This window comes from Panicum virgatum, chromosome 6K (genome assembly GCF_016808335.1).
Source record: "Panicum virgatum strain AP13 chromosome 6K, P.virgatum_v5, whole genome shotgun sequence".
Taxonomy (NCBI): domain Eukaryota; kingdom Viridiplantae; phylum Streptophyta; class Magnoliopsida; order Poales; family Poaceae; genus Panicum; species Panicum virgatum.
This window is the reverse complement of record NC_053141.1, coordinates 34953350-34972282: the sequence shown is the minus strand read 5'-3', so window position 1 is coordinate 34972282 and position 18933 is coordinate 34953350. Positions and strand designations below refer to the sequence as shown.

Genomic DNA, 18933 nt, shown 5'->3' with positions numbered 1-18933 from the left:
CGGTAGAACAATTATGTTTCAATCATAGGAGAGCTAGGGGCCGATGGGCTCAAGAAGAATTAACATCCCACCAACCCCTTCTGTGACGGAACAACACGCATGCACAGTAGCGCGCACTACCCCGAGTGGGCCCCCTTTTAGAGCGGTGCCCAAACATCTCTGAATCAGATGATGCTTATTATTAGGCTCCCAGGCCTTCCTAGCTCCCCGGCCTTAGACCTTAATCGGTTGCAAAGGAATTGAAAAGAATAAGAGAGGATTGGGAGGGATTAAATCCCAAATAAGTTAAAATCTTCCCATTCCATTCTAATCCCCCCTCATCCCTCTAGGAGGGGATTAACCGAACAAAGCCTCAGAGCATCTCCAAGAGACTCTCTAAAAGAGTCTAACTAGGTAAAAATTAGAAAACAGTAAAAGAACACTGGTCCAACACACTCACCATCCGTCCCTGCTCGCCAACCGGCTTGCAATTCCTCCCCCTCTCCCTCGCCATCTGTGCCGAGTCGCCGCCGCTCACCATCTTGCTGCCCCGCCACTTTCCCCCGCCTCTCCCACCCTCCCGTGCATCTTCCTCCCTCCAAATTGGCGGCGCGCTTGCCCACAAGGCTGTGGCAAGGAGCAAACGGGCGGCAGAGGCTGCTGCTGGGGAGGTGGCTACACGGGCTGGCGCAGGCGTGCGCGAGGAGAAGGCGGGTGGCGGAGTCCGCCTGCGGGGCCACGGTGGCGTGGGGAGGCGGACGGGAGGCATGTCATGGAGGATGGGAGGCCATGGATTTGGAGGAGGACGAGGATATTTGGGGGCACACCGTTAGAAGCCCCAGCGCGTTGCTGCTGCAACCACTCGCCATGACCGTGGTCTCCCCCTATGGTGTCTTCACCTCCACGCAGCTCAACCTCAACTCCCGCCTCCATCTCCTCTCCACTGCGGGCGGCTTCTCCACGGTGGGCGCTTGCATCTATGCCGCGGACGGCGGCCACCGCCACATGGACCTCGGTGGAGGCGCGCCCTTCTTCTTTGCCTACAATCTCAACGCCGACGTCTGCGGCTGCGCGCACAAGCATGCCTACATCCGCGAGCTGGAGCAGGAGGTGCAGCTCCTGCAGCAGGAGAACAAGAGCCTCCGCAAAAGTATGATCAAGAGGTGTTGTTGGGTCGATTCGGTGGCAGGGAAGTTCGATTTGGCGGCGGGGATGGTCGATTCGGCGACGGGGAAGGTTGATTCGATGGCGATGGTCGATTTGGCAGCAATGATGGTCGATTCGAGCCTAGAGGCGCGGGAAGAGGGTGGCAGCGATGGACAAGAGATGCGGGTGCGCCGACGCCCATGGACCGGTCCAGAGGCACCAGAAGACGACGGCGATGGACAGGAGCTGTGGGTGCGCCGGCACCCATCGATCGGTCTAGAGGCATGGGAAGACGGCGGCGGAGGCCACGTAGGCCACCTTGGCCGCGAGCAACATCGTTGGGAGGAGAGCATAAAGCGGATGGAGGCCGGGAGGAGGCTAGTATGGAGAGTCAGATCTATGAGTCTGTTGTTTTACTCAGCCATTTAGCTAGTTTTTTATTTTTACCTAGTCTTTACCTCTTCATTTGGCTAGGATTTTTTGCAAGTCTTTTGGGGTTGCTTAATGGCTAGCTACTCCTGCCTCACCAAATGGAGCCACTACCGGATTCCTCTTGTTTGCCGAGTGCCTAGGGCACTCGGTAAAGCTCTAAATGCACTGGGCAAAACCGTTACCAAGTGCCGCCCACAGCATACAACACGCGGCAACCAAAGACTCAGCAAAGCCGGGTTTGCTGAGTGTTTTTCGTCGGGCACTCGGAAAAGACTTTGCCGAGTGTCTTGATGGCTCTCGGCCAAAAAAAGTAATGGGAACGACCAAATGACAGTGACAACCACTTTGCCGAGTGTCGCAATGGTGAGGCACTCGGCAAAGGTTAAATGTTTTCCGACTGTATTTCAAAAGACACTCAGCAAAGCCACTACCAGATTAAAAAAAAGAAAGCTAGTTGATGATTGGTTAATATATATTAGATCAAAAAATTAAATTAGTTTAATATCCATGTACAGACATTCATCACAACATAAGGGACCACAATAACCAGACAAACTTTGATTCATTCATATAGGAACTAACATAAGAGTAGCTAGCATACTAAATACTACATATCATAGTTCAACATATATCTGATGATGTCCATCAATCATAAAGAAAAATTCAGAATAAAATAACAGAAACAACGGGTCCTGAACTTGTATCAGTTTTTGCTTAATTACCATCAAAGTGTTAGCATTGTCATTTTGAAAGTCACAAGCAAGTTTTTATAGTATGCTCATTCATACTATATGATCTCATCACCAAGCACCACAATTGCTAGGAAGTCACCATGCCATTGCAAATGATAGGTACTTGTAGCTTACCAATGTGGACTTCTCCTTAGGCTGAGACTGGGACATGAGGGTGGCCGTCATATCTAGGTTAATGACCACTGCACAAGATCAAAACAGATCACGCATGTTAACAGTTTGCCGAGTGCACCTGAAGACACTCAGCAAAGTATCGTGTTTGCCGAGTGTGTAAAAAATAGCACACGGCAAACCAGGCTTTGCCTAATGCCTATACCGTGCACTCGCCAAAGCACTAACGGCCGTCACAGCCGTGCGCCGGCCGTGGCACGTGTGCGGCACATGCTCCTTTTTGCTGAGTGCTTCTCAAGTGACACTCGGCAAAGTGTGGCTTCGCCGAGTGCCATGGTTTCAGATAAAGGGTTAAACTGTCAAGTGTTTATTGTTTGCCTAGAGTTTTTTTTAGGCACTCGGCACACGACTTTTTTGCCGAGTGCCCGATAGAAAGCACTCGGCAAAGATCAGAGCACTTGGCAAATAGGCTGTTTCCGGTAGTGAGCCTTCAAATAGTTGTGGTTAGCCAACTCCAGTTAGAATTTGTTTATGAATAAGTTACATGAAGATCATCCTCGTACTAGTGTAGAATGTATGTGGCTTAAATCTATCATTTTTTTGCACGTTAGCCTAATTGAGCTGATTGAGGAAATATATATATTCCAACAAATCATGAATTAACGCAAGGACATAATATGTTCGACGCGGTAAAAGTTATGCCCCATGATTATAATGTAAGTGACAAGCTATGGACGCGAGGTAGGCTGCATTACCCATCTCATATCCGATGAAATATCTCCCAGAATGCAGTCTTTTGTACGATATCAAGCCAGCGACAACCTGCTTCAGTCTCCTCTATTTCAAGCAGGTTCTGCCACCACCAAGCTTGAGAAAGAGGATCCTACTCTTCTCACAGAAACACACCTTATGTTAATGGTGAGCGCGTCGTCGTTTGGGAGACACGTGACATATGTGTTACCCTTTCTGTTCCTCCGGGAGAACCGTGCGGGCATGTCCTTTTGATACGGTGCAAGACTGATGGTGGTAGCGTTTGATTTTTTTGAGCAAACACCGTGGGGCAAAGTCCCCCGGCAACATGAATTCATTAAAAGAACAGAAAAGTTACAAGAGAACTTACAAAGCTGCCCAACCAGGAGTTAGGTACAAAAGCAAAGAAACAAGAAGGAACAGCATAGAGGGCCTGCAGCATAGAGGGAGGGATAGGTGAGGAAGAGTGACTAGAACAAACTAACAAAAATTACTGGGTCTGCAGCCAGAGAGAAATGGACTGGTGTAGATTTTTCTTGATTCTAATAAGATGCCTCGAAACTTCTGCTTTGAAAGAAGATTTCCATGCAGCCAGGCATGGAGCTTTCCCATTGAAGATGAAATCATTCCTTTCATTCCAAAGGCACCAAGCACCAATCATGAAGACCTCCATAAAGAAAGGTTGACCAAACTCTTGCTTGGCCGAGTAAAGCTTCTGATGGATATTTGAATTTTCATCCCATGAGATTTCCAAAGCAAACCATCGGCAAATCGCAGACTGGCAATCAATGAACAAATAGTCAGTAGTCTCTTCAACTCCCTCATAACAAAGAGCAAAGTTGGAACCCTCCTCAAGGAATTTTCTCCTTCTTTTCAAGATGTTTCTAGTGTTGAGCCTATCATTTAAGAGCAGCCACATGAAGAACTTGATCTTAGGGACACACTTTGTTTTCCAAATCCAAAAAACAAATCTATTTGGAAGAACTTCTCTGAATTGGTACTGATAGTATTTACTTGACGAGTATCTCTGCTGCCCCCAAATGAAGTGCCAAGCATCTTTGCTGTCCTGATCGACAGAAGGCAGTGCAGACAGAAAATTCTGCAACTCAAGAAATTCATTATAAGCTTCTCTAGTCATAGGGATTCTAAAGCAATTCAGCAGGTTATCAGCTTGTCTTAATTTCCAGAGAGAAACACAGGGGCCTTTTGCAAATTCCAATAGCCGAGGGAAAATATTTGAGTGAATAGAACCATTTATAATATCTTCCCAGAAAGTTATAGTGTCACCTTTATTTGGGGAACAAATAGCGACACCTCTGAATTGGGTATGAAGCCTGAGAATGTCCTTCCACCAAAAAGAACCCTTTTCCTTGGCAAGGTGAGGCACAACATCAGTATAGTATCTTTGCCAAATAAGGCTAACCCACTGAATATTTTCCTTTCTGTAGAATTTGTCCAGCTGCTTCAGTAATAATGCATCATTATGCACACTTAAGTTTATGACCCCCTAAACCACCTTTGTTTTTAGGCTTCCTGACCAGATCCCAGGCAGCAAGATTATAACATTTGTTTCTAAAGTCATTTCCCCTCCAAAGGCAGTTTTTCCTATGCTTATCAATGATCTCAATAACAACAACTGATAACTTTAGAGTACACATAAAATAGGTTGGGAGAGAAGAAATGACAGAGTTGACCAATTGAAGTCTTCCAGCATAAGAGAGATATTGAGAAGTGGCAGACATTCTTTTTTCAATCCTGCAGATCAAAGGGGCATAATCCTTTACTTGTGGCTTAGTTAGGCCCATGGGAAGACCAATGTAAGTAAAAGGGAAGGAGCCTACAATGCAACCAAAAACAGCAGCCAGATGGCAGGCCTTTTCATGAGTCACATTTATGGGGACTAGGCAGGATTTGTGATAATTGACAACCAGGCCACTGGATAGAGTAATCTTATGCAAGATCTCTTTCAATAGTAACAGCTGTGAATCACACCCTTGCATGATAAGAAGTGTATCATCGGCGTATTGGATTACAGGAAAAGGACACTCCAGCCTCTGGGGAAAGGGTGGCAGAAGATTTCCAAGCTCATACTCCTTGGCGACAGCACATTGGAGTAAATCTGCAGCAATGGCAAACAGCAAGGGGGATAGAGGATCACCCTGTCTAACACCATGTTTACACTTGAAATCCTTCCCTGCAGTCCCATTCAACAAGACAGAAGAGGTGGCTGAACTGAGAAGATCATTGATCCACATGACCCATTTGTGGGGGAATCCTTTAGCTCTAAGCATGTAAAGAACTGCAGAATGTTCAATTAAGTCAAAGGCCTTTTCAAAATCCAACTTAAGAATGATAATCACCCTTTTTGACTGGTGACACTGGTGGAGGAACTCAAAAGCCCACCCAAGACAATCTTGAATTGTTTTGCCCTTGACAAAACCATATTGATTTTCATGAACCACATTCAAGGCCACAGCCTGAAGCCTATTTGCAAGGAGTTTAGAGACAAATTTTGGAGAGGAGTTGAGTAAGGAAATAGGCCTGAAATCACTCACCCTCTCAGGGTTATCTTTTTTGGGGACCAAGGTGATATACGAGTAACTTATACTCTTAAGATCAGGCTGATGGTGATAGAAATCATTACATAACCTATACATGTCCCATTTGATGACAGGCCAGGACTTCTTAAAAAACAGATTGTTGAAACCATCTGGGCCTGGAGCTTTGTCATTGGGCAGATGTAAAATGACACTGTCAATCTCCTCAGAGGTAAAGGGACAACATAGGTGATCCAGGTTGCTATGTTGTTGGACAATGTCATGGAGATTGAATTGCATTGTGGTTTCAACTGAAGTGCCCAGCCTTCTTTTGAACTCTTGCAGGAAGAGAGCACTTTTTCACCATGATCAGTGACCATTCGACCTGTGTCATCCATAATTTGGCTGATCACATTTTTTCTGTATCTCTAATGCACATATGTCATGTGTCATCAGAGGTTTCATTGGCCTTGACTCAAAGGATCTTGGAACAAGAGGGCGAAACTAATCTGTTTCACTGTCTGACGAATCATATTGTCAGGTGATTGGATCGAGTGAGTGTTTTGATTAGGCCAGTTTCAATACACAATTTTAATGCATAGTTAACAAGACTGAGAACTTGATAACTATGATGGTTGAGTTTCAAGATGATGAAACTCTTTTCTCATCCTATGAAACTCTTCTTTATCTCTCCTCATAATAACACTGCCAAGTTACCAAAATTGTTGATGATGTTATTTAATGCACATAAAACATCTAATGATACTCCCTTTAAGACTGACCTCATTAGTAGGTGGCACCTTCAATTATGAGGCCAGTCTTAGTGGGGGGTGTCATCGCACAGTTACCAAGACTGTGAACTAGGTAACTGAGCCAGAGGTGTATCGTCACCATGACATTTCTCACATTCCATGAAACCCGACCTTCTCTCTCTTCATAATCACTTTGCTATGTCAATAAATTTAATGCTTATGACACTCCTATGAAATTTCTATTAAGATGGGCCTCGGACATCAAAATGTAACAAACGGTCCATATACAATCTTTTTGTCAGAATCTTTTAGAAGTTTCATGTGAGGAGTGTATCAATACGCTGGAATCTTTTTCCGAAATGTAACAAACACTCCATACTGTGAGGAGTGTATCAATACGCTGGAATCTTTTTGCTGGACACATATACAATCAAGTGGTCTTTTAGAAAAGATATGCAATCAAGACAATCAAATTTGATTAACATTCATGGCAATTACACATATTAAGAATTTACTATAGAGGATGCAACTACAGGTGGGCAGCACCTCTTACTTGGGCTGATCTCCTCACTTCTCATTCCACACCATCACCTTTGGTGGTCCCCGGAGCAAGTGGTCCCTAGTTGAACAATAATTATGAAATTCTGACTGTTCACCATGAAAACAGGAGGAAGATAATGGTTGTAACTTATGATATGAAGCTAATTGTACCTTTATTATATTTTTTCTATTGCTCTCTTTTCATTGTTATTCTTCCTAATCCCTTGATTCCTTCTGCTCTTGTTCTTTTTCTATTTTTCCATTTATTTTATTTTTTCTTTCACATATAAAATGCACAAAGCATTTTGTGTTCCTTTTATTTATTTTTATTTGGTCTTAATCATTTTAACCTTGGCTTCTTCTTTTTCTGCGCATATGAATGAGGAGTGCAATGTCTTATTTTCTTTTTAGCTGTCTTTGTGATATTATTTGAATTCACCATTTTAGTTACTTTTCACTATTTTTGTTCAACTTTTGTTAAGTTATTGAATCAACAACTTTACCAAACATTATTGCCGTTTTTTTGGGAGTCCTTATCGTTCTTTTTTGTATGCGTCCTTATCATTCTTTATCCAAAATTTGTTTAGCTTATTGTGTTGGTTATATGTTTTCTGTTTGAACATATTTTGCATACTTGATGATTAAATATATTACAAGACATGTTGAACTAGCCTTTTCAGCTTGACTGATTTTTTTATATGGTCAACATTTTCCTTACAGTTGCTAGTTTCGACAATTTTGTTGATTTAATGTTTTTATATAGTCAACAATTTCTTGAAGTTGCTGATTTCAACAAATTTTTTTGATTTATTGGTTTGTTATTAATCAAGTGTTTTCTTCCAAAATGTGGACCCAACATTCCTAATTGGATATCTTTTTTGTTGACATAATATTTTTAGAAACTTATTGGTTCGATATTTACCTTTCATGACATGTTGCTTTAGAATTTCTTTTGCTGACCCTTCCATAGGCATTTGTCGCTTTATCTGGGCTCAATTTTTTTTATGTATTCAATGTTTCTTTTGTAGTGGTCCCTTTCCAATGGCTTTTTCTTCAATCAACATTAGTAAATATTAAAAAACAATTTATTCCAACAATTTTTAATACAAATTTAGATACAATATTTCTCTTTCCGTGGGATGTTGATTTTACTTTTCTATATTTTTAGTTGTTCTGTTGGAAAACTTGTGGTTAATTAAGCTTAGTCTTGCTAGGACGGCTGTACGACACTTTCTTCTTGTATTAATGAAAAACGTGCTACATCACATTCACAAAAAAAATGTTGTGACTAATTTTTAATGATCCTAAATTTTATTATAAAAACTAGATTCAACATTTTCTTTAAGAAATAGATGCAACATTTCTTATCTTCTTTGCAATTCACAAACATATGTTGACATCTGCTGGTTCACTGGTTACTTCACAACACAAGCTGCCAGTAGAACAGAAGGAAACAACACAAGCTGCCAGTAGAACAAAAGGAAACGCAACATAATCAGCCAAGAACACAGGGCGCACAAGTAGGGAGTAGGGACTGGAGTATTTACTATTTTGCTCTGATGACTTCGCTGACTTAAATTCATCAACAACAACCAATTAAACATGGCCTTAATAATGCTATCCATCAATAAATCGATATTGGGCAAATGTAGAACTATGATGGCCAGAGGAAAGTCAGGAGCTTCTACTGATACAGAACACCAATGGTAGACAAGTTTTGTCGACAGGGTACAGAATATGCCAGAACAGATTGTTAAAATATCCATGCGACAAAATATTGAAATAGTTGAATGGAGGCAGAGGGAGGGGGGGGGGGGAGAGAGAGGGGGAGGAATCCTCGAACTAGCAGTTTGACAGAGAAAGCAATTCACAAACTGGAAATAAACTAGATACAGAAGATATGTAGAATCCGTAGGTGTTCAATTCCCGTTGTTCATGAATACATATATACAGAAGAATCACCATCATACCAATGATGTAAAGTTGTAAACGCCATGATAGTGATATAGGCAGTTGTAGAGTTTATATATATAAGAAAATCCGATAGCGAGGCCATCAATCCGTTGCTCCATTGCCAGAAATGTCAATAACATTGCATACCAATCACACATCATGGTTCACGTGATTTCTTATCCTGCAGGAATGCCATAGCCTTGAAACCTCAGGAAGGATGATGCACCCATTCATTGATGTTTTAAAATTCCACTGCTATCGTTGTCCTCTTGATTTGCTGTTTTGGGTTTCATCTCTTCCTTCATCGATATGTTCTACACATGGGGAATATGATAGGTTGAATGTAACAATACTATATACATTGAAGCCAACAAAGAATGGAAATGGATAAATCAGTTCTGAAGGGAAGACACCCATTGCTCTACAAAATTCTTGTTATCTGCAGAACAGAGACAAGGGACAAACATTAGAAGGAGTATATTGGAAGCAGTAATTTTGCTCAGTATGGAATAACAAAGCAGAAATGATTAAAGATCATAACTATATTTGGACAGGTAAGCCTGATTGAAACATAAACAACAAAATGTAATTAAAATGCTTAAAGAATGATATTAAACTAGTAGAGTGGGACACAAGATTGCTGTAGTTGTGGTTCAAACAGAGAGCTTGTTCTCACAATTGCAATTAGATAACAAAAGCAAATGGCGATGGCGAGTATCAGCTAGGTCAAATTTGTGAAAGCTGATAAGCCAAATGAATAAATGAATACAGGATCAATGAAGGAGTGAGGAAATTATGGAGAAATTATCAACTAGGTCAGATTTGGGAAAAGCTGATAAGCCAAATGAATGAATGAATAGAGGATCGACTAATGAGTGAGGAAATTATCAAAGCTACAAATGCATGTCTAGGGAGGATTAATATAAACTACTTGTGCATGTCTCAATATTGATGCAAATGACACTACAATGATTAGAGATAGATAGTCATTATATGTGTATTTCACATTTTGCATCAACCTGGATGACACATTTACTGGGGGAGGTACAAGACTTACAACTGGGAAAGCAATATTTGTTAAGAAAATTTCCCATTTTGCAGCAATGAGATCAATAAAGAAAATGTATAGTCATAAATAGTACGAATATAAGACAGTCGCAGTATTGCCTGGCAGGCAGAAACAGCTAGCATTTGTGGCCAAACTAGCCCAAATGCAGCAATAGGTGAACCAAAAAGACAGAAAGAGTGGCAGAGCAGAAAGGAGGATGGAGTAAGACGACAAAATGATCCTTTTACCCCCTCAGCTTGATGTGTCAGACTCTGCGCTAATGATCAGCAATGACCCAAATTATGTGTGTGTGTGTGTGTGTGTTGGGGGGGGGGGGGGGGGGTTCTAAAACTCAATGGCATATAAGGGAGCATTAGTTTTAAGGTGAACTCAAAGTATCTAAGACTTTTTCCATTTTCAATGGTAATGGAATGATATGTACTTAAGAAGATGCGCAGAAGGATAAGCAAAATAATGGATGTGCACGACCATAGCTCAGACTAGCAAGCACTCGAAACAAAGCTAAAGCTTTGTTTATTGAAGCTATCCAAACTTAGAAACTAGATTTGAAATTAACGTAGATAGGCGACAGGGCACAGCTTCAACAACAAAAATGGCAGAGCCATATGCATATGTACTGCTGACCATATTTCTTTGGCATGTTCAAGGTTATCAGCCACCCAATTTAGGACTGCAGAAGAAAAAAAAATTGATGAATAGATCACATTCATCAGAGGTATCTGATAAATTTTGTGAACTGAATGAAGATATCAGCGCTAATAATAAAGAAATCAAACTAGGCAAAGGCAATCAACTTCATTCACAGCATAGCAAACCAAGTTGAATAGCTAGAACCCACACGCTATAGAAAAAGTGAGGGACACTACTACCAATGTGATATACAGTGCCAAGTTTTGGGTAAAACAGCATGTATGAATGATCGTGGCAGTTGGCTCTATGGCAGCATAAGAAATGAAGACCAAAAAAGCATTTTGCAAGTACATTTATGTCCTACCCATATGGTTACGCATTTAAATAACCACTATGAACAGCAACTATAACGGCAAACTTCAACGATGATAGGCCAGACACCAAAAATTACAACACTTACTGTTCCTTATCAACACCCAAAACTATAATTTCAGTTGCTCATTATTATGCAGCGGCTTCATAGATCGTACACTTGTACTATGCCTGGACAACTACTGCCAAAAGCATTCAATAGTTGATTACTAGAAACTTGCCAATTTTGGGGGGGCATCGGTTTAACATGCTGTACTTAACAGTTTCAACTATGTGATTAATTACCTACACTACAACAGTATACTGGAAGAAAGAGCAGCATGCCAGAAACGCCGCCATTGGCGACACCAATAGCACCAGGGAACCTGGCGTCAGTACGAGCAGGCCTCTGAATGCGGCCACGGCGGTAGCACGGGACGAGGACGGCGAAGCTGCCCTCGGAGTCCCCGTCGGTCTGGAGGTCCGGCGCGAGCGGCTCGAGCCAGCCGATAGACCAGTCGGAGCCGTCGGAGTCCGTGTCTGACAGACAGCCGTCGCCGTCGGACTGCATGATAACCATGCCGTGCTCCCCGTCCGCCCTCGCCTCCCCGCGGCCGGCGCGCCTCCGGCTCTTGCCCTTCCGCGGCCGCGCCGCGCCGGAGCTCGGGTGCCCGACGGCGTCCGGCTCCCGGAACCCGGACGGGGAGTCCGGGAACAGGCCGTTCGCCACGGCCGTGCTCGCCGGCGGCGGCTCTCGGCCCCTTCCGCTTCTAGCTCTGCTCGCCGGCCAAATCCACTGGGAGAAGCGGGTAAGGGACATGGCCATTGGGGACGGAAATCAAAGAATCTTTGGCTCCTCTTGATCCCGGTGAAGATTGGGGCGCAAAACTAAGCAGAATCAAACAGGACTGACAAATCCAACAGAAAAATCGCTGAGGAAAAATCCTATCCTCTGCAAGAACTAGCTAGATCCAATACAGTACATCTCTCTCACCAAAAGCTGGTTGGCAAAGGTGCCGCCATTAAGGGAAAGCAACCTGGGCGGGTCGAGTGGAACAAACGAAATCCCGCGTAATTATCCACAAAACGGTTGCTTCTCGGCAGAATCAAAAGGGGAGGGAGGGAGAAAACAACGGGAAATCGAGGGTTGCTCAGACGGAACCCGTCTCTCTCTCCCGGAGAGCTCGCCTCCACTTCACAGGCACCGAACCAAGCAGCAGCGCAACCGAACCAGGCGGAAGAACACCGGAGGCTGGATGAGCCAAGAACGGAGTGGCCACCAAGCCTCCGAGAGAGAACGCCGAGGGAGAGGGGGATCCCGCAACCGAAGGCGATGGGAAGAGCAAGCAAGGTTGTTGCGAGGTCCCCGCGAGAATCCGAGGGGTGGAACCCGCTCCCTAGATTCGGATCTTTGGGTGGGGGGAGAGGGAGAATCCGAGCCAGAGAACTGGACCCCGGAGCAGCAGGATGCGTGACAGCGAAGGAGAAGAAGAGGCCAAGAGCAAGAGAGAGACAGAGAGCCCCCCTGTTTGCTTCGTAGGCCGCCCGCCGCCGGCGAGGTTCGGCCACCGACGGCCCGGATCGCGAGCCCAGGTTGTGGGAGGGGGGCTCTGGGCCGTAGGCTGGGGGTGGGCCCACCGGAACCAATCGTCCGCTTGGAACGGATCCTAGCGCGGGCCCGGGCCGTCCGACGTGGCGCGTGTGCTTGGAAGGCAAGTTCCCCGCTGCCGTGCTTCGTCGCCTTCCGCGGCCACTTGTCTTGTGTCGTTGGGAGGATGGGCTCGTCGTGTCGCGCTCGTGTGCGGTTCGTCTCGTCACCCGACAGTGATGCGGAGGGTTTGTGTGATCGACCGGGGAGAGAGCAGAGCACACGGTTGGACGTATCAGGAATTTGAGAGGACCGTGGGAAGGGTGGAAAGTGGGGTCAAGAATGTTTGGAAGAGATCAAGCTTGTTAGGAACCTCTCAAACTCATTTGAAAGTGATCTAGGCCTCTAAGTAGGTTTTATTGAATAACGACAAAACACATGTATATTTAATTGTGTAATTGAACATGTGTGCAGGTGATGAATATATATAGGTGAATCAAGTGATGACGTATGCCCCCCTAAAAAGGAAATGAAAAGGCGGTGTTTAAGTGTACTCATGATATTAGATTTTATATTTGAAATTTGAGTATAGGGACGCCGTACTATCAAGAGTGACTTGATTCAAGGGTTTCGATTTAAATCTTGTGCTCAAGAGAACCTAGACAAACACCTGTGAGCCACAAAATACACTCAAAAGAGCAAAACACGAGTTTTCATCCTGCCTAACCCGGATACTCCGGGTATAGGGCCGGATACTCCGTACCCCTTTGCCCGGAGTGTCCGGGTGCTGTTCACGGGCTGAAAAATTAGGATTGCCCGGAGTCTCCGGGCATATACCCGGAGTCTCCGGGTAACTGTTTGCCAAACGACTATTTTTGGATAAGGGGTATAAATACTCCCTCCCCTCCTTCAGTTCACTCGCTCTTGCCATTCTTTCGAGCTGAACTTCTCCTAAAGTCAAAAGAGAGCTCTCTCACTCCCCTCTCTTCATTCTTGAGTGATTCCTTTGAGGGATTTGAGTGAGAAGCAAGCAAGAGCAAGGATTCGTGCTAGTAAGCCTCATTCCCACCTCTTGAGCACTTGGTTTTGGTCAAGCCCGTGGATTCAAGTTTGTTACTCTTGGAGCCTTGGGTTCCTAGACGGCTAGGCGTGCTTGTGACAGCTCGATCTCGATTGTGAGCTGCACAAGAAGTTTGTAAGCTCTATTCCTCGTCGATGAATCCATAGTAAGTGACTTTGGGCTTGAGAGGTGATCTCGCCCTTGGGAGAGGATCATAGGGGTTCTTGAGCACCGTCTCTCGAATCCTTCCTCAACGGAGACGTAGCACCTTCGGGTGTGAACTTTGGGAAACAAATCCTTGTCTCATTCGTGTTAATTTACTTGATTTCATTGCTATTTACTTGTGAGACTTCTTTTCTAGGGTTTGAGCTCGATCTACTCATTTACGAGTTTCTAGTGAGTTTTGTTTGTTGGATATCAACCTTAAGGAACCCCTGGTACTCGTCCTATAGCTCGATCTACTTTTCATACATTAATTTCTGCAGTTTCCTTTCAGCTTGTTCTTACCCGGAGTCTCTGGTTATAGCTCCGGATACTCCGGACCCTAAAACCCGGAGTATTCGGGCTTATACCTGGAGTATCCGGGATGAGTCTGTGTCTAACAGTTTTTTTAAGTGTTTTTGAGTTGCAGATTGCCTATTCACCCCCTCTAGACATCTTAAGGTCCTTTCAATTGGTATCAAAGCTTGGCTCTCCATTCAAAGGGCTTAACCGTCCGGAGAGGTCAAGATGTCGGATGATGAAAAGAATCCAGAGAATCCGGTTGATGAAGGTGAAACAGACGATTCCGATGATAAAAGAGACAAAGACAAGAATGCAGGGCCATCCAACAACAACAAGAAAGAAAAGAATAAGAATGGTGGAGAAGAAAGTGAAGAAGAGACATCCGATGATGAGATGTCTTATGAGAAGTGGAAGGCATGGAGGAAAAAGAAGAAGGAGCAAAGGAAGAAAAAGTCTAGCTCCCGAGTTATTATTGATTCTAGTGATGACTCTGACACCGATTCCAAGAGAAGAGCGTCACGCTCTTCAAACAAGGGCAGCTCATCGAGGTCAAAAGGCAAAGGTGATTATCGAAGAGTTGCTCATGACTACACTTTTTCACTACCTAGTGAGCACAATGCATCAATCCACATGGGCAAGCCACCTTTCTTTGATGGGACCGGATACAATCAATGGAAGACAAAGATGTACGGCTACATGAATGCAATCCACGAGGATGTGTGGAAGGTTGTAGAGGTTGGGTGTGAACTACCGGAAGAAGATGAAACTCCAACACCCATTCAATCATATGTGCTCCAATGAAAATTTTAAGCATTGAACATGCTTCACACATCCGTGAGCCCCGAAGAATTTAATAAGATAGAAGATGCACAAACCGCCAAGGAGGCTTGGGACACTCTCCTAGTGAACCATCAAGGGTCAAGAAAAGTACGTGAATCAAGAATCAAAACTTTGGAAGATGAATTGAGCTTATTCTCCATGAAGAAAGATGAAGGTGTGAAAGAGATGTATAACCGCATGAAGAAGATCACAAATCAAATCAAATCTCTTGGTGGTGACAAGTGGGGTGACTGTGAGATCGTGGACAAGCTCTTGACCGTGTATATGGCTAGGGATGTTACTCTACCTAGCTTGATTAGAGCCGAAAGAGGATTCAAGCACTTCACTGCCGAGAATGTTCTTGGAAGAATTGAGGCTCACCATGATCAATTGAAGAGAGTCAAGATTAACCAAGATCTAGCCGAGCTTTAAGAACAAGTAGCCAAGAATAGTGGGTTGGCACTTTAAGATAAGTCAAAAGGCAAACCAATCCTCAAAAAATGAAGGCACTAGTAGTAATAATGATAACGAGCTTGATGATGAGAAAATGACTTTCTTTATCAAGAACTTCACAAGAGTATTGAAGAAAAGCAACTTTAGAAACTTTGGAAAGAACAAGAAGTATGAGCCAAGAAGAAGATCTAATAGGCCGTGCTTTGGGTGTAACAAAGTTGGGCATTTCTGTGCCGATTGCCCGGAAGAGAAGAAGAAGAACAAAGACACCAAAGAAAACATATCCAAGAGAGATAGATCAAGATACAAGAAGCAAGCCGAAGAAGCTCATCTTGGTCAAGAATGGGATTCACAACAAGAAAGTGAGTCCGAGAAAGAAGATGTTGCAACCATGGCTTTCAAGGCATCATCTCCAAATCTTACAAGCTTGTTTGAAGATCTCACCGACGATGAGGATGAAGATCCTATCATGTGCTTTATGGCTAAAAACTCCAAGATAACATCTCCAAACTCATCGGACGATGAAATGGATAATGAAGTAGAAGTTGCTAAACTAGTCAAGAAATATGGTAAAGGGGCCGCTACTAAAATGATGAAATTAGTTATGAAACTAGATGAAGCGGATGGGACTCTTGAAACACAAGAAGAATTGCTTAGCCTTGAGAGAGAGAAATTTAAGGCTCCTGAAAAGGACCTCGCCAATAAAAGGGAGGAAAACATGATGCTTGTGAACTCAATTAAAGTCAAGGATGGCACTCTTCTTGAGTTGAAAGAGTCACTCTCTAGTGAAAAAGAAAAAGTGGATGATTTGACTAGAAAACTTTCTTTTGTCAATGACACTAACACTTTCCTAAGGAAGGATAATGAGAAACTTCAAGAGAGCATGACAAGCTTACAAGCTAATCACACGGCACTTGAAGTTCAATTTAATACTCTTTGGGAAAGTACTTCTAAGACTAGAGAGACATCTAATTCATCTAGTCCTTCAATAAGTAATGGTTGTGCACGGTGCTATAACATCGATGTTCAAACTTGTGCTACTAACCATGTTGAGATGAACGCAATGAAGAAAGAAATCTCTAAACTCACTCATTTGTTGCAAGAAGAGGCTCCATCACATACTCAAGTTCCAAAGAAAAATCCCTCAACAAGGGTAGGTGAGTTTGAGAAACACACCAAAGGATTTGGGTCAAGATACATGAGCAAGTTTGGGTTTGAAAAAGGTAAGGGACTTGGTAGGAATGGGCAAGGTACTCCACATGCCATTCCATTTATCAAGAACAAGAACAAGACCGCCTTGGGTGCTCAAGGAGGTCTAGTGAACATGACCACTCTCGTTCACAAGACAAATGATGTGATTTAAGAAAGTGGTCATGTCAAATTCATCAATAGAGGCACAACATGTGATGAGGGTGCTAAGATTGTTGCATCCTCATTCAAAGAAGATAAGTTCAAGGCCTCTAACCCAACCAAGATAAAGGCACAAGAATCATCTCATGTATCCTTTTATGCTGATTATGTATTGACAAGGAACCACTGTGGTAAAGTGGTTGCCAAGTTTGTAGGACACCGTACATGGAACACAAAAGTGAAAAGCCATGTATGGGTGCCCAAAGTTCTTATGACTAACATTAAAGGACCCAAGTATTGTTGGGTACCTAAAAGAAAAGAGTAACTTTGTTTTGTAGGGATACTCCTCCGGTGGATCAACTTGGGTGATTGATAGTGGATGCACAAATCATATGACCGGAGAAAGGAGTACATTCGAAACAATAACCGCATCAAGTGGAGATCATTTCATTACTTTTGCGGGAAATCAAAAGGGAAGAGTTCTTGGTACCGGTAACATTAATCTAAACTCAAAGTTCACTCTTTCAAAAGTTCTTTTGGTTGAGTCACTTGGTTACAATTTATTGTCCATCTCACAACTTTGTGACTCGGGCTTCAATTGTTTGTTCACTAACGAGGGTGTAACCGTCATTAGAAGAAGCGATGACTCCGTTGCTTTCAAGGGGGTGCTCAAGGGAAAGCTCTATCTTGTGGATTTCTCTCAAGAGAGGGCTTAACTTGACGCTTGCTTGATAGCAAAGTCTAGCTTGGGTTGGTTATGGCATCACCGACTAGCTCATGTTGGGATGAGAAATCTCAACAAACTTCTAAAGGGGGATCACATCCTAGGACTAACAAATGCTTCTTTTGAGAAAGATCGTGTTTGTAGTGCATGCCAAGCAGGGAAGTAAATTGGTGTTCCACATCCATCAAAGAGCATCGTCACCACCATCAAGCCATTTGAACTTCTACATATGGATCTCTTTGGCCTGGTGGCGTACATTAGCATTGGTGGTAACAAATATGGTCTTGTCATTGTTGATGATTATTCTCATTTCACTTGGGTATTCTTTTTACATGACAAAAGTGTAGTGCAAGAGACCTTCAAGAAGTTTGCAAAAAGAGCTCAAAATAAATTTGAGCTAAGATCAAGAAAGTGAGAAGTGACAACGGCACCGAATTCAAGAATACTAACATAGAAGAGTTTCTAGATGAAGAGGGCATTGGTCATGAGTTCTCGGTTCCATACACCCCTCAACAAAATAGAATTGTTGAGAGAAAAAAATAGAACTCTCATTGAGGCCGCAAGAACAATGCTTGATGAGTACAAGATCTCGGATCAATTTTGGGCAGAAGCAATCAACATGGCATGTCATGCAATCAACCGCCTATATCTTCACATGATCTTGAACAAGACAGCATACGAACTCCTACTCGGTAAAAAGCCTAATGTGTTTTACTTTAGAGTTTTTGGAAGTAAGTGCTTCATTCTCAACAAGAAACCCAAGAACTCTAAGTTTGCACCTAAAGTTGATGAATGTTTTCTTCTAGGTTATGCCTCAAATGCTCATGGCTATCGTGTTTTCAACAAAACCTCCGGTTGTGTTGAAATAGCGTGTGACGTGACATTTGATGAATCTAATGGCTCTCAAGGGGAGCAAGTTGATAATGTTGTAGGAATGGAAGAATCATCAAGTCAAGCCATCAAGAAGTTGGCGATTGGTGAGATAAAGCCTCAAGAACAAGTAGACAATGATAATGATGATGAGATGATGTTTCAAGGGCCATCTACCTCTACATCCGCTGCAAAATCCGAAAACTCCGGATATGAAGCCAGAGACTCCGGACAAAATGACCGGAGTATCTGGACTCCAGACCTGAGTACCCGGTTCACTCAAGCTGAAACAACAACTCAACAACGAGATAAATCTCAAGATGATAGAGAAGCTGAACCAATCCAACATCAATCCTCCATTCCGCATCCAAGAGTTCATCAAATAATTCAAAAGGATCATCCTGTGGATAATATCCTTGGAAGCATAAGTAAAGGGGTAACCACACGATCTCATTTGGATACTTTTTGTGAACATTACTCGTTTGTTTCTTCTTTAGAACCTCTTAAGGTAGATGAAGCGTTGGATGATCCGGATTGGGTGATGGTTATGCAAGAGAAATTGA

General features: G+C 43.3%; 1 protein-coding gene across 4 annotated transcripts; it reads right to left on the bottom strand.

The window, feature by feature from the left end:
- Window positions 1-8848: 8848 nt before the first annotated feature.
- On the bottom strand, window positions 8849-12522 carry LOC120712332. 4 transcript variants are annotated; one of them, XM_039998087.1, is made up of 3 exons: window positions 11997-12522; window positions 11348-11890; window positions 8849-10691 (listed from the first exon to the last, which is right to left on the bottom strand). In XM_039998087.1, exons 2-3 carry the CDS (start codon window positions 11826-11828, stop codon window positions 10573-10575), a joined length of 600 nt encoding a protein of 199 aa, XP_039854021.1. In that variant the 5' UTR covers window positions 11829-11890; window positions 11997-12522; the 3' UTR covers window positions 8849-10572. The 4 variants fall into 4 exon arrangements, with proteins under 4 accessions (XP_039854021.1, XP_039854024.1, XP_039854020.1 ...); XM_039998090.1 differs by having other exon boundaries at window positions 8849-9391; window positions 10646-10691; window positions 11348-12513; XM_039998086.1 differs by having other exon boundaries at window positions 11348-12514.
- Between the last annotated feature and the right edge of the window lie 6411 nt (window positions 12523-18933).